Source organism: Bufo gargarizans, chromosome 6 (genome assembly GCF_014858855.1).
Source record: "Bufo gargarizans isolate SCDJY-AF-19 chromosome 6, ASM1485885v1, whole genome shotgun sequence".
In the NCBI taxonomy this organism is placed as follows: Eukaryota; Metazoa; Chordata; class Amphibia; order Anura; family Bufonidae; genus Bufo; species Bufo gargarizans.
Genome location: NC_058085.1, coordinates 28,585,689 through 28,608,948, shown reverse-complemented (window position 1 = coordinate 28,608,948; position 23,260 = coordinate 28,585,689). Strand labels below are relative to the sequence as shown.

Below are 23,260 nucleotides of genomic sequence, written 5' to 3'. Positions count from 1 at the left end.
TTCGATTCTACAGTGCAGGCAAGCGTTTTTATTTTTTGAATTTCGGCCCATTTGGGATTTTTTTCCAGCTCCCCACAACATTGTGTGCCATTTTAAATGGTGGAATTGGAAAGCGCAACTTTTCCTACAAAAACAAGCCCTCTTAAGGCTATATGAACAGAAAAATAAAAAAGTTATGGCTCTAGGAAGGCAGGGAATGAAAAATGAAAGCAGAAAGACAAGGTCCTCAAAGGGTTAAACACGTTACATTATAGCATAAACATGTTACAGCAACAACACCAATTTTATATCCATATTACTAAACACATAGTTCAAAGACAATTTACAACAAACGCTGCATTGTTATATTGTGTTAGTGGACATATGAGTACATCAGACTGTGCGTTTCAAAGACATTTTAGTACACAGTTTTCATTGTTTTACCACTGATATTAAAAGCATAGTTTTAAGACATTTCACTGCATTTTTCCCAAAGTAAATTATCAATACCAGTGTGGAGTGTGTTTGTAAAAGTGGAGAGACATTTAATTGTACCACTGTCTTTAAATTACAAAAAACACACTTTCCATTTTGCTTGTACTGTTAAATAATGTGTCTGTACCAAACCCCTGACTTTTCATTTATAGGCCTCATAATAAAATGAGGTCTGAGAAATGGAAAAGTGCAAAGCGAAAGACCCATGTATCTTCCTCCCGGAGTCAGAATGTATGTAGTACCAGCAGTATCAGTACCTGCCAGGAGTCGTAGTAGTTGGCCACAATTCTCCCTGGCTCCTAATATTATTGAGGACACAGAGGATGGAATTGTTGACGGGATGGCTCAGCGTTTAGACTACCATGAGGAGGAGATTCGGGGGAGGAGGGGCACCCCATGCATAGCTGTGTTTGTGGTGGTAGGAGTAGTGGCACCTGTAGCTGCACTGGTGGTGGTAGGGGCAGTGGTAGTGTCACACCCTGCGCCATGACACATTCCCTTGCATGCTGTTTGCCACGGACAACTTCTTGTTGTCGCAGCGTGTATGTGCTTTGCTCCCCTTCTCCTAGTTCCTCCCCTGTCTGTTGCTGGAGGGGTTAACTTCCTGGGTGGGTGTGGCCACTTATTTTTTATCATCTGTGGCTTCCAGGCTGGAGTTTTACTCCAGCCTTTGTTGGTGCTGGAGCTTGCTCCTGTCCTGGGTGTTTTATCTGCCCAGTCCTTGAGGGCCACCTAGTTGGATATTGATGTCTCCCCAATGTTTTTTCTGATGTCATCCCATTGTCTTCCTTCCTCTCACTACCATTGCATATGTTTGGTGATGTTTATGTATGGGTGTTTGTTGTCTTGTCTAGTTGTTCTTGTTATATGTCTGGTCTGTTGGTGTCTGTAGCCCAGCATGTTTTCTAGACATATCCCCTGTGTTGTGTACCTCCAGAAGGGGGTCTCAGGGTTCCCCGGAGGGGGAGCCACAAGTCAGCTCTGCCGGGGGCCGCCATGCATCCTTTTTACATGGGGGTCTGGTTGCCGCTGTTGTCGCGGCAGGTAAGTGAGTGTTGTCTGTTGGCTTTTGCCTGCTGATTTAGTAGCGGTGCACTGGCAGCTAGGCCAGTGAGACTCCTGTTCATCCGTGTCTGGGATGAACAGGTTGTCTCAGCGCCTTTCTCTATTTGAGGGATTATCAGGGCGACTCCAGGTACTAGGCAGGGCTCCAGACTAAAAAAAATATCGAGGAGACATTGGCTCCTAACCTGAAAAATTTAGGAGCCAAATTTAAATTTTTAGTTGCCAAATTTAAAATACATATAATTACGGTATAATAAAAAAAAACACACATGTCTTACCTAGGGTTGTCACGATACCAAAATTTGAACTTAATTTCGATACAATAAAAAAGTATTGCGATACTCAATACCACGTGTCACGATACCAAAATTTGAACTTGATTTCGATACCATAAAAAAGTATTGCGATACTCAATACCACGTGAAAAAAAATAAAACACCAAAAAAGCCGCATGCATTCCACATTTTATGGAACGTCTGGACCATAATAGAACAGTTCGATCCTAATTTTTGTCGGGACAAGGTGACAAAAAAAATGGCAAATTGCATATTTTTTTTCTGTTACGGCATTCACCGCATAGGAGATATTTTTAAATATTTTAATAGTTTGCACTTTTTCGGGCGTGGCGATATGTAATTTTTTTTTGTTTATATATTTTATATGTAAAATTGGGCAAGGGGGTGATTAAACTTAATATTTTGGTGTTTGTTTAACCTTTTTTTTTTTTATACTTTTTATTTAATACCTATTTACCCCCTTAGGGGCTAGAACCTGGGATTTTTCATCCCTTGTCCTATTCACCCTGATAGAGCTCTATCAGGGTGAATAGGACCTCACACTGTCCCTGCTGCTCTGTGCTTTGTGCACACAGCAGCAGGGAGCCAGCCGACTATGGCAGCCAGGGCTTCAATAGCATCCTGGCTGCCATGGTAACCGATCAGAGCCCCAGGCTTACACTGCTGGGGCTCCGATCGGAACTGCCACCAATTATAATACTTGGGGGATGGGGGTTGGGGGGCGCACTGCACCACCAATGATTATAATACTTTGGGGGGGGTTGGGGGCGCACTGCGCCACAAATGATTCAAATTTATAAACTGGGGTTGGGGGGGTGCGGTGCACTGCACCACCAATGAATATAGTTTATGCTTAATACAAACACAGGCTGCGGGTGCCAGCCATATACCATACCCTGCACCCAGCCTCTATGACTGCGCACTGTGATCTGCCGCTATTACCCCTCAGGTGCCGCACCTGAGGGGTTAATAGCGGCGGATCGCAGCGTGCAGACATATAGAGGCTGGGTTCCCGGGTATGGAATATGTCCGGCACCCGCAGCCTGCGTTTGTATTAAGCATAAACAATATTCATTGGTGGTGCAGTGGCCATAGCCCCTCCCCTCCTCCTCCCTGCTATCAGCCCATTGGTGGCAGTGGCAGCAGCGGTGCAGGGTGGAGGGACTGCCTCCTTCTCACAAAGTCTTGTCGCCATTTAGCAATTCTAGGTCGCATTTGCAACCATTTTGGTCACCATCTGGAGCCCTGGTCCTAGGTTTCCTGGGTATGAGCCGTCCTACCATCCAGATCCGCTCATACGGTTAGGAGTTAGGGGCGAGGATTAGGGATGCTATAGGAGGTGACCTGCTCCCTGATCCTGGCATCCAGGCCTAGTTGCTATCCTGTCTGCTCCCCATTGTACGGTGGGCAGTTTCCCTCACTCCCCATCATGACAGGTAGCAGCAGTGGAACTCAAGGCAAGTATAAAGCAGGTAATCTGAAGGGGGCTAGGAAGCCTATGATGACATATCACATTTTTTATGGCAGGGAGGTTGAGAACTATTAGGCCCCTTGCACACAACCATATGGCTTTTTCAGTATTTGACGTCTGTGTGCATTCTGTTTTTTGTGGAACGGAACAGCTGGCACCTGATAGAACAGTACTATCCTTGTCTGTTATGTGGACAATACTAGGACATGTTCTATCTTTGAACGGAACGGAAACGGAAGGCATACGGAGTACCTTCCCTATTTTTTTTTTTTTTGCGGATCCATTGAAATGAATGGTTCCGTAAACGGTTTGGTAAAAAACGGAACGTAAACAGAAAAAAAAAATGTTTGTGTGCAAGAGGCCTTACAATGATTGTGTGTTGGACAGGATCAGGGTGCTGAGAAGAAGATAACATCAGAGGAAGAGGATGGTGGCAGTGGCAGCAATACAGAGTGAAGGCAACATACAGTTAGAACCTCCCAAAACCTGCCAGGGCCAGATCTGCTTCTAGTATTGACAGCTTGGGAACTGGTGATGCTGATGATACTGTAGTCGCAGATTGAAAATGTGCCAGACCTAAAACAAGCTTGAAAAACAAAAAACAAAGTATTAGTGGCTCACCAGTCCTCCTGATGGACGCCCTGTGCTAGAGTGAAACTTAAGATATATATTTAAACAAGCCCGGCTGCAGCTAGCTCTGTGTGGAGTGTGCAAGTATCTCCTGTCTGGCAGTTTTTCTCCACTGTGCTGGGAAACAAAAGCAATGCCCTGTGCAAGATCTGCCAGATTACAATAAGCCATGGGAGTGACAGAGGTGTCTGCCAGCTACCACAACAAGAGATTCCTCCTTCTCCCGGTCTCCTTTGTGGCAGCCAGGCAGCATCCATGTGCAGTACTGTGTCCAAGTCATCATCAGTTACTGCTTCTCCTGCTCAGACTGTCTCATCCTATTCTGTCCCACCATCAGCCATCGATAATGGAATGTGTGGCCAAAAAACAACTCTGCTTGCACAAGTTACTGGTGGTGCAGTGTCTGTGGTACCACTTTGTGGATTCTGTTGCCATTAGGGGGCTAATGGCATGTGCTCAGCCTCAACTAGAAGTTATCTAGCTAGCATTTAAAAAAAAAGCCATCCCTGCTTTGTACTCTGAAGTGGCGGCGAATGTAGGCCACTCCTTGCAATTCTAGCTGTGCAGCAAGGTGCACACAATGAACACCTGGAGCAACGGTTACGGACTGGAACAGTTCATGCCTTTCACAGCCCATTAGATCAATGTTTTTTGCATCGAGGCAGCTCTGTAACAAGAAGGCCAGGTCCTATTGACACCTCCACGTTTGTTCCGACACAAGGCACTTATCAGCCTCCTCCATGGATATCCTCCTGTCCCAAACAGAACAGGGCAGAACATCGCTCCCACTCCCCCTTCTTCCTATCTTGTGAAGCGTTGCCATGCCATTTTAGAGCTGATCTCCCTGGGTGATAGTAGCCACATAGCCAAATACTTTCTAAAGTGCATCAAGCTGCAAACAACCGCGCTGGCTGTGTCCTCACCTAACTCCAACTGAGCAAGGTGGTCAGAGACAATTGCAGGAACATTGTGGCTGCTTTGTGTTTGGGAAAATAACACATGCTCCCTGAATGATGCATGCGATAAGTCTAGTCGTGCAGCGTTTGTTACAAAAAAGTACAGATGGTTTTGGAAGGCACTAATAATAGTAATAAAATACAATCGTAATCAGTTCTCACCTCTCCTGTCCTTATACTATAAACAGTGATAAGCAGGGTGTTCTAGTGGTGATAGATAATCAGTTCTCACTTCTCCTGTCCTTATACTATAGAGAAGGATAATCAGGATGATCTAGTGATGATAATCAGTTCTCACCTCTCCTGTGTTCTCTCCTGTCCTTATACTATATACAGTGATAAGCTGGGTGTTCTAGTGGTGATAGATAATCAGTTCTCACTTCTCCTGTCCTTATACTATAGAGAAGGATAATCAGGATGATCTAGTGATGATAATCAGTTCTCACCTCTCCTGTGTTCTCTCCTGTCCTTATACTATATACAGTGATAAGCTGGGTGTTCTAGTGGTGATAGATAATCAGTTCTCACCTCTCCTGTCCTTATACTATAATTAGTGATAAGCAGGGTGTTCTAGTGGTAATAGATAATCAGTCCTCACCTCTCCTCTGTTCTTCCGTCCCTTATACTAGGTACAGTATCTTCATGCCTGCAATCATCCCAAAACTTCTAGATAGAACAGGGAGACAGCACTAAAGGGTTTGTTCAGGAATAAGTAACTTTTTACATGTGCCTGCAGCCTCTACTATGGAAAGAGTCATATGTACCTGCTACTCTTAGCTCTGGTTATGTGTGCCAGCTCCTGTGTGTCCATCTTCCAGTAAATGTTGTTTTCTCCCTCGCCGGCACAGGCATGGTCACCTGCTTTACTGCTGCCAATGACTGGCTTTAGTGGTGATGTTTTTCTTGTGGACATGTTACCTCTGAATCCAGTCATTGGCTGCAGCAGAGCAGATGATTATGCCCATTCCAAGGAGGTAAATAAGCCACGGACCGAAAGAACTTTGGCTTACCGGCTTCACAGTCCTGGGGCGGCCAGCAAGGGCAACAGGTGCACAAACAATGTAATGTTATATACACACAATGTAATGTTATATACACAATGTAATGTTATATGCACACAATGTAATGTTAGGGATGGAATATAAGGACTACTCTCCCTGCATTGCAAACTGGTTGGAATAATGAAGCGATCAGATTGGATTTATACAGGAGACCTTCAGATATTTGGGTCAGATAACTCCTGATGTCCGGTCATTTTTGGTCATCATTCTAATTACTGATCTTTTCAGGTCATATAAAACCTTCCACACGACTTCTCCATCCGTCTGATGACTTCTACAATATCTCTTTCACAGCTTGTGAATCCGGGTGAAGATCTGAACAATATTAATCCTACAGAGACATATGTGAGGGGCGATGAGCAGAGGACAGAGGACATTCCTACAGATAACCGCCCAGGTGAGTAGTGACCACTAAGTAAAGCAGAGAGGTCTCTAAGATTCTGCTTCTACAAATAAAAAAAAATAGATATATTGTGCAATGTGGAAATAATGATATTGTTATTGATGAGTATATATGAAAGTATAAAGGAACAACAATAAATATCACATACGGAGAGACTTGTACACAATAACAATTACTACTAATTACTAATAATAATAAAGTTACTCCCAAGACCATTTGGTAACTAAACCACAAATTCCTATCCCTCTACAGTACAGTGTAGTTACTATACACAGGTCTTCTCATGTCTCTCCAGTCCCGGTCTTTGCTCTGGCCCCTCCAGGTTTCCTCTTCTGTAGCGCTTTTCTTTTCTCTTCTCCTTCTCTCTTCTGCCTCTTCGCTTCTTCCTTCCTTCCTTCCTAACAGCCAGTCCTAGCATTGTCTAGAATATGGCTTGGACACATCTTTTTGGTTCTTCCTTATGGTTTTCTAGCAATTTCCAGTGAACTCTTGAAGACTGATAGAAGCAGCTGGAATGTTGGGATTTTCCAGCATTTTCCTGCCTCCCCGTAGCCATGTACCCCCTACTGGACAATTGTCAGCCATTCTTTAGATAATTGACAACTACAGTACCTTTGATGCTAATGGCCCGTTGTCCAGATAGACAGTACTCGCTCACACTGGCTTTGAGAGGACAAGTATAGGCACTAATTACTAGGAAGTTGCTGAGAACAGGATACCAATACAACATATGGCTTACGTTATATTCTTAAAAATCTGTATTAATCTGTATTTCTTACACGTGCATAAATAAATTCACCTACACGCCTTGACATGCTATCAATGGGGTAGTGACCAGCCATACGTCTTTTTACAGCGGTCACTAAGGGGCCTTAGGCTAAGCCTCCATTTTTTTACGGCTGCCCAGTCTAATTGCTGCACAGGTCCCCCGTTCAGAGGAGAGCGGGATCCCCGCTCTCACAAGAGAGCCCCGGCCCTGCTCTAACAGCTCGGACTGGCAGTAGTGCCAATCCAGGCTGTTTACCACTTTACATGCCGTGGGCAATGGAGGCTGCCGCATGTAAAGTGCTGACAGAGGGAGCGGACTCCCTCTGTCTCCCATCGGCACCCCGTAAATACCGATGTGTGTGAAGGCTAGCTGGAGTCTCGTGTAGGCCCGAGACTAGGCTTGAGTAATTTCCAGCAGGCTTCGCCTCTCTGGCGCAGCTTGCTAGTCACTGTCAGAATAGCACTGACATTAAAATGCAATGCACTATAGGGATAATGCATTGCATTTTTAAAATCAATCAAAAAGCTGTCTGTTATAGTCCCCTTGTGGGACTATTAAATGGTAAAAAAAATATAAACCATAAATATAAACCATCCCCTACGGTGAACGCTGTAAAAAAAACATTCCCTAATTGACTCTTCTGATTGATTCATCAGAATTACACCGGAAATTTATTTCAAGAAATAGTTCATCTGTAGTGATAGAATTTTCATTATCATTGGATGGTGTTTAAATATGAATCACAGGCACTTAATATTAATCCACGAAGAAAAGGAAGATTTTATGGAGCGCGCCTTCCAGTTTGTTTACTTGAGAGTGACAGAACACTGCTTCCTACTGTCCATTCTACTCTCCTCCCTCCGAGTCCAGCTGCTGTATCTGTCATCCATTATAGCCCAGATCTCATTCCCCAGCCTGCACTCTCCCCAACAGCAGGTGTGATACAGTGATGTCATTGTGATCTTTTTGGCCACCACTGTTTTAGTCAGTTAATTCTTGTATTTTGTGCCATACCTTTATGTGGATTTTTTATACTGAAATGTAATAAAAATGTTTTGTTTTGGGCAGATGACTTTACCAGGAACTTAGAGAAACATCTGGTATCTTTGGATTTTGGAGTAGATGATTGTGGTATCACACGAGATACATTTGAAGAGCATGCCAATATCAAAGATATATCTTCATCCAATCACAGCAACAATGCATCATTTGATTCTTTTAAACAGGTCCAATCTTTTGATTCATCACAGACTGTAACACAGAATACACAGAATACAAGTCACAGAAGAGGTGCTAAACATCCAACAGCACACGCAAATGAGAAGCTATTTTCATGTTCAGAATGTGGTAAAAGTTTTGACCATAAAGTACCTCTTGTTATACATAAGAGAACTCACACAGGGGAGAAGCCATTTTTTTGTTCAGAATGTGGGAAATGTTTTACCAATAATTTGGCTCTTGTTAAGCATCAGAGAATTCACAGAGGAGAGAAGCCATTTTCATGCTCAGAATGTAGTAAGCGTTTTACTCAGAAATCATATCTTGTTGTACATCAGAGAGTTCACACTGGGGAGAAGCCATTTTCATGTTCAGAATGTGGGAAATGTTTCAACCAGAAATCAGCTCTTGTTAGACATCAAGAAACTCACAGAGAAGAGAGGCCATTTTCATGTTCAGAATGTGGAAAATGTTTTAAGCAGAAATCAATTCTTAATAAACATCAAGAAACTCACAGAGAAGAGAGGCCATATTCATGTTCAGAATGTGGAAAATGTTTTAAGCAGAAATCAATTCTTGATAAACATCAAAAAACTCACAGAGAAGAGAGGCCATTTTCATGTTCACAATGTGGAAAATGTTTTAAGCAGAAATCGGCTCTTGTTGTACATCAGAGAAATCACATCGGGGAGAAGCCATTTTCATGTTCAGAATGTGGGAAATGTTTTAACGATAATTCACATCTTGTTGTACATCAGAGAATTCACACAGGAGAGAAGCCATTTTCATGTTCAGAATGTGGGAAATGTTTTAACAATAATTCACATCTTGTTTTACATCAGAGAAATCACACAGGAGAGAAGCCATTTTCATGTTCAGAATGTGGGAAATGTTTTAAGCAGAAATCGGCTCTTGTTGTACATCAGAGAACTCACACAGGTGAGAAGCCATTTTCATGCTCAGAATGTGGGAAATGTTTTAAATGTAAACAAGCTCTTGTTACGCATCTGAGAATTCACACAGGAGAGAAGCCATATCCATGTTCAGACTGCAGTGAATGTTTTAAGCAGCAATCAGCTCTTGTTTTCCATCAGAGAGTTCACACAGGGGAGAAGCCATTTTCATGCTCAGAATGTGGAAAATGTTTTAAGCAGAAATCAGCTCTTGTTACACATCAAAAAACTCACAAAGAAGAGAGACCATTTTCATGTTCAGAATGTGGAAAATGTTTTAAGCAGAAATCAATTCTTGATAAACATCAAGACACTCACAGAGAAGAGAGGCCATTTTCATGTTCAGAATGTGGAAAATGTTTTAAGCAGAAATCAATTCTTGATAAACATAAAAAAACTCACAGAGAAGAGAGGCCATTTTCATGTTCAGAATGTGGAAAATACTTTAAGCAGAAATCAGCTCTTGTTACACATAAAAAAACTCACAGAGAGAAGCCATCTCCATGCTTAGCCCTTTAGTGACCTCCCTTATGAAATGAAAAAACGGGAGGAAAATATACCAAGATTTCTGGAATTATACATTGTTTGAAATAGTCCATCTATATCATGAAGCAACTGATAAAAATGGGTGTCCAGCAATCGGCATATAATAAAATATAATAATAGTATGATAAAGAAAAAACATAAAAAAGGGAGGGAAAGGGAAGGTTAAGTTAGAAGAGCGCCCGAAGTATCTTTTAAAGAGGAGATAATGTACCAGGAGGTATACTGGAATGGTTTGACTATCTCTGAGATTTCAGAGGGGATGAAATGTGTGGTCAGAAAAGTCTTCCTTTTTCGGAAGAATTTAGTAGCAGAGCTCTCTTTGTGCCTTTTTGCCTCGATCTGATCATACCTGAACAGTATATTCAGTTGTGAAATCACTGTTGATACGCCTGGCATTAAGCTGGAGAGCCAGTGATGTAATACTACTCTTTTGGCCACCAGCAATATCGAGTGGAGGAAAAGAGGAACATTTTGAGGGTGAGTAGGTTGGTGTGTTGGAAGGCGAATATAGTGAAACAACAATGTTTGAGGTTTGAGGGGGAGGCTGATCGACCAGTATTTCCTGACATATAATATCAGACTTTCCCAAAATTTTGAGACCTGAGGGCATGACTATATGCCATGCCAAAAATCTGAGGCCGGCTTTTTACATTTGGAGAAAGAGTAAAGAGCGAGGGTAAATCAGATTCTAGAGAATGATTTAGCCGAAAGAAAAGAACTTGAGGTGCTAGTGGAGTAGAAGTGTTAGTGATAGGTATACCACTTGGTACATAGTTACATAGTATATAAGGCCGAAAAAATACATTTGTCCATCCAGTTCGGCCTGTTATCCTGCAAGTTGATCCAGAGGAAGGCAAAATAAAAAAAAACACCTGTGAGGTAGAAGCCAATTTTCCCCACTTAAGAGGAAAATAAAATTCCTTCCCGACTCCAATCAGAATAACTCCCGATCAACGACCCCTCTCTAGTAGCTATAACCTGTAATATTATTACACTCCAAAATACATCCAGGCCCCTCTTTAAATCTTTTAGTAAACTCACCATTACCACCTCCTCAGGCAGAGAGTTCCATAGTCTCACTGCTCTTACCATAAAGAATCCTATTCTATGTTTGTGTACAAACCTTCTTTCCTCCAGACGCAGAGGATGTCCCCTCATCACAGTCACAGTCCTGGGGATAAATAGATGATGGGAGAGATCTCTGTACTGAACCCTGATATATTTATACATCGTTATTAGATCTCCCCTCAGTCGTCTTTTTTCTAAAGTAAATAACCCTAATTTTGATAATCTTTCAGGGTACTGTAGTTGCCCCATTCCAGTTACTACTTTAGATGCCCTCCTCTGACCCCTCTCCAGCTCTGCTATGTCTGCCTTGTTTACAGGAGCCCAGAACTGTACACAGTACTCCATATGTGGTCTGATTTGTAAAGTGGTAGAACTATGCTCTCATCACGGGCATCTATGCCCCTTTTGATGTAACCCATTATCTTATTGGCCTTGGCAGCAGCTGCCTGACACTAGTTTTTACAGCTTAATTTGCTGTTCACTAAAATTCCTAGGTCCTTTTAGCCAAAATAATAGGTGAAATTTGGGACAATGAATGATACGATCTGGGAACCTGGAAGAGGCTGGAAAGTTAAAGCCATATATGGCATTATGCATCATTTCGAAGAAAGATTCCCGCCATCTCTCATTTATGACACAGGAGCGAACTTTTGCGCACCCTTTCAGGATTTTGTCACTGATCTCAGCATCCATCGTTATTTGTTCCCATCTAAAGAAAAGCTTGGATGGTAAAACTTTCGCGAAGTTGCCGGACATGGCTCTGTAAAGGTCCAAATGTGATACTATTTGCAGAGAGCTTCCCACAATATTATCAAAGATGTTTGTGAGTGCTTCTTTGGATAAGTCCCTAACTTTGTGCCTCCAAAATCGTAGCACTTGCATTAGAAAGCAAGAGTCTGGTAGTTGGTATTTTTCCTTCAGTTCCCATGGAGACAACCTTTGTGTCTCCTCCACATGCATCAGATGTACTGCCCTAACTATCCCTCTGGATTTCCAGTCCTCAGATAATCTTACATGTTTCCCTTGAGGAAACTCAGGATGATTCCAAAGCGGCATTTTTTTTAGACTGAGTGGGGAAGTCTGAATGCTTTCCTGATGACTTTCCATGCTACCACTGTATCTCTTATCAGTACTGAGTTCTTGACCTCTGGGGGGAGAGCAGCCAAGTTGGAATGTGGGCAATACACCAGGCCCCAAGGAGCCACTAGGTTTTGTTCCAGATCTTTGTTGGAGATGTGATCTGTCATGAAACCAGTCCATTATCTGTCTGATTAGGCAAGTGATGTATCCCTGTACGTTTGGAAACTTCACTCCTCCCTCAGGCTTCCATAGCATACGTTTTTGTAGCGATATCCGTGGACGCTTCCCCGACCATATGAATTTAGTGACGGCTTTATTAAGGGTGTTTACATCTGTATGTTTTACCAGTATTGGGAGAGTTTGCAGAGGATATAGCAATTTGGAGAAACTCATCATTTTGATCAAATTGCATCTTCCTAGAAATGACGAAGTGTGTACGATTTCTTTAGTTCCGCCACTATTTTCCCTATGAGTGGCGGATAGTTTAAATTGTACAATGAGCTAGAAAGTTTGCCTATTTTTAGTCCCAGGTTATATGATGTTTGACTGATATGGGGGTAATCCCGTTTATCTGCCACAGATGGAGGGGGGTTTTGGATTGTAGTTCAAGAATTTCGCTTTTGGCGGAGTTGATGTTCTAACCCGAGATAGAGCCAAAATGTTGGAGCAAATCCATCAAGGGGCACAGATGTTGTTGAGAATTGGACATAAATATTAATAGGTCATTAGCGTATAATGCCAATTTGACCTCTTTCTTGCCAACCCTGATGCCTGAATACAGATCTGAGTCCTCCAGAAGTCTGGCTGAAGACTTGATATAAAAATTTTATTGGATTTATTAAATTTTTGATAATTTTGTTTCTTATGACTATTTTCATTCCTATCATTGTATGGTGATACAGAGATGATATGTTTTACTTTGAGGATCTCTAATATTCATACTGTTCCATGAGCTCCATGGGCGCAGTTACAGTTCTACATATACTTCTACAAGTAATGACGATACCTCGGATGGAGAGAGGGGGTAGTGATCCTTTACTGTTTCTATGGATAGTTTTGGATGCTGCCCCTTAATATATTCTGTCAGTGATTGCTTGTTTTGTGCACCTAGTGGTTACTACCTTGCCAGGCAGGGCTGTTATGGTGCAGAAGCATGACTTGTCACATTTGGATGCCCCAGTTACAGTGATGTGTAACTGTCCCACCTGCCAAAATATATTTTTAAAATATCAAAATATATAATAAAATACAAGTGAGAATAAAATAGAAAAAAAATGTCTGCATAGTTTCTCTTTTCGCATGAAACCCCCCAAAATTTTTTTTTAGCCATTTACTGTATTTTGCTGTCAATCTGCATATTTAAAGAATAAGGAGCTTGAGTTTGAATTAAAAAGAAAATAAATCTCTGAACAACATAATAAAAAGCCCCATGCGTCATGTAAAAAAAAAGTTGCAAAAATTAGGTAGGCAGCACAATAAGTAAAAATTAAAGGGGTTGTCTGGGGTCAGGGCTGAATCACCCAGGCAGCCCCTCTGAGATGAGCATCAGAGAATTTCTTGTCTTTTGTTTACATTTTTACACTGCTAGGCGGAGGCTTCTCAGTTGTTTTACAGGCTAGGACAGCGCTAAAGCCTGCCCATTAGTGCCGATGACGTCACCTGCAAAGCTGCTAGGCAGAAGCCTCCGCCTAGCAGAAACCCCGTAACAATAATATTGACCAGGCTTTGTGGCCACCTGCCTCCTTAGATGCTGTGGATAGGGTCCCCACCCGTAATAATAGTTATGCAAAAATCACAGCAAAATAATAGTTTTTCTTTGTTCCATGAACAATTTTATTTCTTAGGAAAGAGCAGCAACATGCATGCGCAAACGTTTTCGGCCTTATTAGGCCTTCGTCAGGCACTACAAAAGTAATATTGGCATAAATCAATATGTGTAAACATAATTGTCAACTTATTTGTTTATCATTTCAAACAAGGTACAACAATGGCAAAAAATAGCCGTCTCTTAATATAGATAGTGTCCGCTGGTGGATGTGCTATGACAGTCATATCTGTTAAACAAGTTATAAGGAAAAAATCCACCTTAAATCTTCTTTTTCCGTGTTGCCTACAAACAGCTTAATACATCGAGAAAATGCATCACATGATCACTTAGTATTCTATTCTCATCTTAGGCATTCCTACTATGCATTGTATTTCAATCTTAAGTGAGCCAGAAGGAATAATTAGTATCAATGATAGCAGTTATAATTTCTGTCTTACCTATGTCGCGAGAGGTGAAGAGTGTGAGGACTGGTGAGAGAATGGAGCGCTCCGGCCGCCATACAGTACATCTGTTGCAGTTCCATGCAGGCGAAAGAGAGCGGTGGAACACATAATGCGTTTCAACTGACAGGAAGTAAACATGTGTGCGCTCCATAGACCGGAAATGACGCCCTAGAAGCGCACTGGACAGAGACTAACATAGTAATGGTATTTTCTATAGAAGAAAAGAGAAATTGTGAAAAAGGATACCTCCTGCGGCATGGTCCTAAGGGATCTATCTAGGATACCTGTGGGAATAGTTAAAAGTATAAAATATTAGTATGTGAGGAGATTACTTGGGATATGAACAAACTATAGCAATATGTAGATTCTGACAATATAGGAGTCAACACTTTGCAATATCATTTTTGTTAGAAACACCAGAACATAGTTTTGTCATCCACAATATGCAATAAATGTATACCCATGATATATCTTTGGACGTCACAAACAGGTAGGAAGTCACATAAACGCATATAGTTCGTATTCTCTATTCAATCCTTTAGGAGACAGGGTTTGTAGAGTATGAATCCAGAATGCCTCCCTATGTTTCAGCATCCTGGATCTATCTCCCCCTCTTCTCGGTGGTAGCACATGTTCAATAATTAGAAATTTCAGTTGTGAAATGTTATGATGGGCTTGATCAAAATGATATGGGAGTGGTAATAACAGATTCTGACGACGTATTGTGGACTTGTCTTGACATATTCTGTCTCTGATTGTTTGTGTAGTTTCGCCTACATACATTAGGCCGCAAGGACGTTTAATGGTGTACACTACGTAGTCTATATCACAAGTGAAATAGCCTTGAATTTTGAATGGTTTGCCTGTGTGAGGATGAGAAATAATTGGTCCTTTTTGTACATTACTAAATTGTGCACAGTGCAAACATGGAATAGTGACGGTTTTCTGAGTCTGGAAAAGTAGTTGTCTTGGATGTGTCTTGGAAGGGCCTATGTCTGCTCTAATGAGGAAATCCTTGATGTTTTTTGGTCTGCGATTGCAAGGCAGAATGGGATTCCTAAATTCCTCAATCTCCGGAAAGGCCTTTCGTAAGAGAAGCCAGTGGGACTTGATTATATTAATCTCTTTTCAAGCACTGGGATGGAATTTATGGACAAAGGCAAGACGTTTGTCATCTGTAATACCTTTTGTTTTCCCTTTTGTCGAGATCTGTAAAGTTTGTGAGGGATAACCCCTTTATATACGTTGATACAACACCCTAAAGGCATTTCTGCAGTGCACAAACTACTCCAGGACAACCAGATATACAAAGACATCATCTCACTCAGCATAGACCTTCTGACTCTTGTTCTACATAATAATTTCTTCCTTTTCCAAGATACCTATTACATGCAGATACAAGGTACAGCAATGGGGTCTAATGTGGCCCCCCCCCATATGCAAATAGCTACATGACAGATGTAGAGGAGTCACACATCTATCAAAATCCACTTTTTCAACAATATAGCCGATTATGGAAACGATATATAGATGATGTCTTTTGCATCTGGCTAGGACCCAAGGATACACTCATACAATTTCACCTGTTCCTCAACAACATTTATCCGGAATTACAATTCACTTTACACTACGACAGAACATCCATCAGTTTCCTTGATACAATAGTACACAAGGATTCATCAGGGAAATTATCCACTGATCTTTTTCGCAAACCAACAGATAGAAATAATCTGTTACATTTCACCAGTTTTCACCCTCCCACAACAAAAAAAGCATTACCAGGTTCACAACTCAAAAGAGTACAGGCAATAGTCACCGACCCCTCACTTAGGAAGGAACGAGAAACGTAAATGAAGGACCGGTTTAGAGAAAGGGGTTATCCTTCACAAACTTTACAGATCTCGACAAAAGGGAAAACGGAACATATTACAGATGACAAACGTCTTGCCTTTGTCCATAAATTCCATCCCAGTGCTCGAAAAGTGATTAATATAATCAAGTCCCACTGGCTTCTCTTACGAAAGGCCTTTTCAGAGATTGAGGAATTTAGGAATCCCATTCTGCCTTGCAATCGCAGACCAAAAAACATCAAGGATTTCCTCATTAGAGCAGACATAGGCCCTTCCAAGACACATCCAAGTCAATTACTTTTCCAGACTCAGAAAACCGTCACTATTCCATGTTTGCACTGTGCACAATTTAGTAATGTACAAAAAGGACCAATTATTTCTCATCCTCAGGCAAACCATTCCAATTTCAAGGCTATTTCACTTGTGATATAGACTACGTAGCGTACACCATTAAATGTCCTTGCGGCCTAATGTATGTAGGCGAAACTACACAAACAATCGGAGACAGAATATGTCAAGACAAGTCCACAATACGTCGTCAGAATCTGTTATTACCACTCCCATATCATTTTGATCAAGCCCATCATAACATTTCACAACTGAAATTTCTAATTATTGAACATGTGCTACCACCGAGAAGAGGGGGAGATAGATCCAGGATGCTGAAACATAGGGAGGCATTCTGGATTCATACTCTACAAACCCTGTCTCCTAAAGGATTGAATAGAGAATACGAACTACATGCGTTTATGTGACTTCCTACCTGTTTGTGACGTCCAAAGATATATCATGGGTATACATTTATTGCATATTGTGGATGACAAAACTATGTTCTGGTGTTTCTAACAAAAATTATATTGCAAAGTGTTGACTCCTATATTGTCAGAATCTGCATATTGCCATAGTTTGTTCATATCCCAAGTAATCTCCTCACATACTAATATTTTATACTTTTAACTATTCCCACAGGTATCCTAGATAGACCCCTTAGGACCTTGCCGCAGGAGGTATCCTTTTTCACAATTTCTCTTTTCTTCTATAGAAAATACCATTACTATGTTAGTCTCTGTCCAATGCGCTTCTACGGCGTAATTTCCGGTCTATGGAGCGCACACATGCTTTACTTCCTGACAGTTGGAACGCATTATGCGTTCCACCTCTCTGTTCCGCCTGTATGGAACGCACGCCGGCCGCACTTCCTTCTTTTGATACAGCCGTCCCCACCGGTCCCACGCTCATAATAAAAAGCTGGATTGGATCTGTATATTCACTGCGACAGATGTACTGTATGGCGGCCGGAGCGCTCCATTCTCTCACCAGTCTTCACACTCTTCACCTCTCGCGACATAGGTAAGATAATACAACAGAAATTATAACTGCTATCATTGATACTAATTATTCCTTCTGGCTGACTTAAGATTGAAATACAATGCATAGTAGGAATGCCTAAGATGAGAATAGAATGCTAAGTGATCATGTGATGCATTTTCTCGATGTATTAAGCTGTTTGTAGGCAACAAGGAAAAAGAAGATTTAAGGTGGATTTTTTCCTTATAACTTGTTTAACAGATATGACTGTCATAGCACATCCACCAGCGGACACTATCTATATTAAGAGACGGCTATTTTTTTGTTAATTTTTGCCATTGTTGTACCTTGTTTGAAATGATAAACAAATAAGCTGACAATTATGTTTACACATATTGATTTATGCCAATATTACTTTTGTAGTGCCTGACGAAGACCTAATAAGGCCGAAAACGTTTGCGCATGTATGTTGGCGCTCTTTCCTAAGAAATAAAATACTTCATGGAACAAAGGAAAACAATTATTTTGCTGTGATTTTTGCCTAACTAGAAACCCCGTAACGTCACCGGATTTGCAGAAAAAGCCCTTGTCCTGTGCGATAAATGTCAGATGCTCTCCTCAGAGGGGCCGCCTGGATGAAGAAGGGGATATGTCTGTTTAGCTCTGAACCCAGACAACCCCTTTAAGATTGGTCCATTAAATCACCATATGCTCTAAATAAATGCGTATGTCATTGAAGGGATTTTCTTGATGGCCTATTATCAGGATAGGCCATAACTATCAGATTGGATGATATTGAGGGGTCTGATACCTGGCACTGCAGTAGCGCTGCAACTCTGTGTCCCCCAGACTCCGTTGAAGTGTCTCCATGTGTTGCTGCTCTCCAGAAGGGATGGTAAGATGCACCCCAATGGGAATTTAGTCCATAGAGTCAGGGTCTGCAGTAAACCAGAGTGTTTCTTTACTGGTAGGTGCAAAAAATTACAGGCAAGGCATAGGGCTGTCTTCTCCAGTCTCCTCCCTGACAGAAGGGTTTGAGGGTTTCCTAAGGAAAGACCCGAGCTAGCTGTCCATCTCTCTCAGAAGGCTGGTACCCTGACTAAAGGCTGGAGTCCCAGGGTCTGTGGCCGAGTATCCCGTCTCAGCGTCTTTTTCTGGTCACTCATGCAGTCTGGCAGAGTATCCCGTCTCAGCGTCTTCCCTAACTTCAGAATACTAGGGGCTCTGATTGCTGTCCTCAATACCCACATAATTGATCCGTTTAGGAGTATCGCTTTGCACAGAACTGCTATTTTTTTACATAGTCAGGTGAACATGTAAGGCTACTTTCACACTTGCAGCAGGACGAATCCGACAGGCTGTTCACCCTGTCGGATCCGGCCTTCCGCTATTTCGCTGGACCGCCGCTCCGTCCCCATTGACTATAATGGGGATGGGGCGGAGCTCCGGCGCAGCATGGCGAAAGGCCGCTGGACTAAAAGTCCTGCATGTCCGACTTTTTAGTCCGGCGGCCTCTCACCGCGAACTGCCGTACTGTGTCTGAGCTCCACCCTGTCCCCATTATAGTCAATAGGGACGGAGCGGCGGCACGGCGAAATAGCGGAGGGACGGATCCAACAGGGTGAACAGCCTGTCGGATCTGTCCTGCCGCAAGTGTAAAAGTAGCCTAAATGAAGAGAATGTTTTGATCGTTGTTTTATTTATGAGTGTTTTACATACAGTATATGCATATGTCACAGCTGAGGATGGGGGAAACCCTTAGCCGTGCAATGCCAGAAGATGTTTGGTCGCTGCTCGGCCAGGATGACAGAATTAGGGAGCAGGTCACCTCCTATCGCGTCCCTAATACTGACCCTGACTCCTAACCGTATGAGCCAACCCTGATGGTAGGAGGGCTCATACACCGTAACCTAGGGTCCTTACTAGCCCTCGGGATTGCCCTGGACTAGGAGCAGGGTAAGATGACCTGTTCCTCCTCAGCACGGACGAACAGGAGTCTCACTGGCCAAGCTGCAAGGAGAAGGGGAACATAAACAGACATATGGATATGACAGGTGAACCAAGCAGTTCCACACTAACCTGCAACTGCCTTGCTGACTGGAACCCGTGCTCAGATACGCTGTCTACACAAACACTAACGAGACAACACACACATCTAAACACACAGGTAACCAGGACATCCATAGCTGCAATAAACATAGAAAGGAAAACAACATCAACTTAACATCACATATAAACTTATGACCACAAGGGTGGCCCTCACTGGCAGATGGTATAAGAGACCAGGAGGATGACTCCAGCTTACAAACAAGGCTGGAGTACCCCTCAGCTTCAGGTCTCAGCAGAAGCTATATAGGCCCAAGTAGCCACACAGACACACCCAGTGTACACACACTAAGAAGGGAGTTAACCCTTCCTACACCAGGCAAGGGAAGACAGCCACTTAAAGGGGAAGTGCACAAACAACTATCACACTGCAGCTGTTACTGCCGGCAACGACATGCGTGGCAACCATGTCCTGGGAGCCAGCCAGAAGGTCGAGACACTGCCACCACATGTACACAAACAACACGTTGCCGCAGCCATCCGCAAGTGACGGGAAAATGTCACAGTGCACACACACATATAAACCCTGTGCACACCAAACAGATAAAAGGCACACCTACAAAGACAGGTTGCCAGGTGCAACCACATGCACTTGACAGCAAGCTGCCTACCAACAGCTCAGGCTGCTTTACTGCCAATACAACATGTTGCCAGCGGCAACCACACGTGAGGCAACATACTTTAGCCCTCACCTGTGATTGACAAACAGACCAGACCGCAGGCAACTGCATGCGGTTCCAGAAGTTACGGCCATGACCATGGTCGTGACAGCATATGAGTATTTAAATGATTAAGCAATACTGAAAACAGGCCCATAATAACGAGGAAATGTTATAAGGGCATTTGAGAGGATGTGACATGGTGATAAATATTGCCCATACCCGAAAGTGAAAGTGAAACGCCCCAGACGAAGCAGGAGCGAAACCCAGGTCGGGCCTTATCATATGTTCCATGTGATGTTCAAGATTATGATTTTGCGTGAGAAGCATACCCACTAGCGCTCGTTGGTTCAGAGACTACGAAGCTGTGAAGGAGGAAGGATAAGGAGGAGATTGGGGAAAGCAGCATAAAAATAAACTGATTTTTATTGTGTAAGGCTACTTTCACACCAGCGTTTTTGCTGGATTCGGCAGGGTTTAGCAAAAACTCTTCCGTTACTGATAATACAACCTTCTGCATCTGTTATGAACGGATCCGGTTGCGTTATCTTTAACATTGCCAAGACGTATTCGTCATGAACGCTATTGAAAGTCAATGGAGGGGGGTCATGCCGGATTCCAGGACGGAAAGCACACCGCAGCATGCGGTTTTCTCTCTGGTATGAGAACTTAACGGAATGCATTTTGGAGCGTTCTGTTCAGTTCAGTTTTGTCCCTATTGACAATGGGGCCAAAACTGAAGCGCTTTTTTCCGGTATTGAGCCCCTATGATGGATCTCAATACCGTGAGAACTTAAGCGCTAGTGTGAAAGTACCCTTACCCCTAAGCTTTCCTTTATTGCAGCGCGGACCCTAACCACTTTTTATACGCTTTGGACTGAAAGAAGTGGGGACCTACTTCTACAAAGGGACTGCAGCTAATATCAGCACGCAATCTAATACACAAAACTTTTATATATTCGTGAAAAACTTACTTCGGCTCCTCGAAGCCCATACAGGTGAAACTCCAAAAATTTGAATATCGTGCAAAAGTTAATTTATTTCAGTAATGCTGAACCAGACTGAGAGACAATTTAAAGGCTCAGGAACCCTTTGCAGGGGGTATGGATTAATTAGCTGACTAGAGTGTGACACTTTCAGCCTAGAATATTGAACCTTTTCACAATATTCTAATTGTCTGAGATTGTGAACTTGGGGTTTTCATAAGCTGTAAGCCACAATCATCCAAATTATAACAAATAAAGGCTTGAAGTATCTCGCTTTGCATGTAATGAGTCTGTCTCATATATTAGTTTCACCTTTTAAGTTGCATTACTGAAATAAATTAACTGTTGCACGATATTAAAATTTTTCAATTTTCACCTGTACATTAATTTTTATATATATAATTGTATTTTTATTGAAATACATCTCAAGTAAATTGCAACTAAATGCACCATTGTACAAATCGAAGTGAGCAATGCCCTCTCATTACCGCCTTATGGGCCTCCCACAAGGAACACACATCCCCACCGACCCTTCATTAAGTTCAAAGTAAGATTTAAGATGGTCACGCAGCTCTTCTCGTAGCAGTGGACTCTTAAGGAGGGTTTCATTAAGACGCCAATGACATTGGCAGGTATATACCAAACCAGGATCAATTCCAACCATTACTGGGGCCTGGCCAGACCAGGTTATTTGACCCATACTGTCTCCTTTCACCACACGTAAGGTGGAGATGGTTCTAAAAAAGAAATCAATGTGGGTGTAGGTACCATGTGGAGCAGAGTAGATGGATAATGACCTATCAGTGGGATGGTTAAGTCGCCAAAGGTCGTATAAGGAATATCGCCTAATCATTTTGCGGAAGTCCCTAGTTTATCGCTGCTGTGATGAGTTTAAGGGTCTGCCTGGTAGGGCCAACCTGTCCATACAGTCCGAAAAAATAATGTTAAATCTCCTCCCAACAGGATTAATGGGTCAGGATGTCCAAAAGCCTTTATGGAACACTTTGCTAAGGAAGTGGATTTGAGATGTGTTCGGGGCATATAGATTACAAAGTGTGATTGACTGACCTGTGAGTTTACCTCTCAGAATAATGTAGCTCCCCTGTGGATCTACTATGGTAGAATCTATTCTAATAGGACAATGGGCTGAAATGAAAATTACGACTCCCGCCTTCCTACGAGAGTGGGTGGCCGAGTATGCAGTGGGATATAAGTGAGTGGCGAAATGAGGAATTTTCATCAAAATGGGTTCCTGGAGAAACACTATGTCCGCCTTAAGGGATTTCAACTCCAAAATCAAAAGGCTTCTCTCTGCGTTGGAGTTAAGACCCTTGACATTTAAGGTTACAGACTGCACCATGGTGTTGTATGAGGGAGTGTAGTGCAGGAAAGATACAGCTCACCAATATTCACATGTTGTAGGTCTGCATATTCCTCGATCAAAGGCTGGATAATCTGAGACCTAGTGAACTCTCGTCCAGTATTGGGTTCAGGGTTCGGAATGATGTTGGCCCAAGCATGTGAGGCATCTAAGAAGGAAGATGGAAACAAGAGGGAGGGGTAGACAACACAAGACAAAACTCAAAAACATATACTGTAGATAGAAATGAGTGGCGATTCCCAGGGATGTAAATCCCTGCTAGAGGCAGCAACCAGAGCCTCTTCTGGGGTTGTGGTGTCAGTGGTCAACCAACAGATGCTCTTTACAGAGCACGTACAGACTAATAAGACCTTGGAGGTCACCCAGTGCTCAGGTGGGCCTGCACCGTAAAAGTAAAACCTTAATAACAGTAGATTAGTAGCTGGCTAAATAACTTATATGAATGGCAAAGAAGAACATAGATATACTGGATATCCACACCACAATAGAAAAACTGCTACTCATATGGGTAGTGCAGCTATTGAAGCAGGGTCGTCTCTCTCTTCTGAGGATTGTGGGATCAGTCTGTTGGTCCATGTTCTGATGGAGATAAGGATGGGCCTCCATTTGGTTCTGCTCTTATCTTCCTTGCCACCTGCAACCAGACCCGAGGTGGTGGAGGAACAGCGGGGTTCAATCTCCCATTCCGTCATTTCTGGTACAGGAAGTC

The 23,260-nt window shown here is 42.5% G+C and overlaps 1 protein-coding gene across 1 annotated transcript in view; it reads left to right on the top strand.

The window, feature by feature from the left end:
- Window positions 1–3,264: 3,264 nt before the first annotated feature.
- The window catches only part of LOC122941911 (oocyte zinc finger protein XlCOF6-like), a 96,677-nt gene continuing 76,681 nt past the window's right edge, over window positions 3,265–23,260 (top strand). The window contains exons 1-3 of the mRNA XM_044299409.1: window positions 3,265–3,307; window positions 6,297–6,350; window positions 8,194–9,396. Of these exons, the coding sequence (XP_044155344.1) occupies window positions 3,265–3,307; window positions 6,297–6,350; window positions 8,194–9,396 (1,300 nt within the window). The remainder of the gene's footprint in view (window positions 3,308–6,296; window positions 6,351–8,193; window positions 9,397–23,260) is intronic.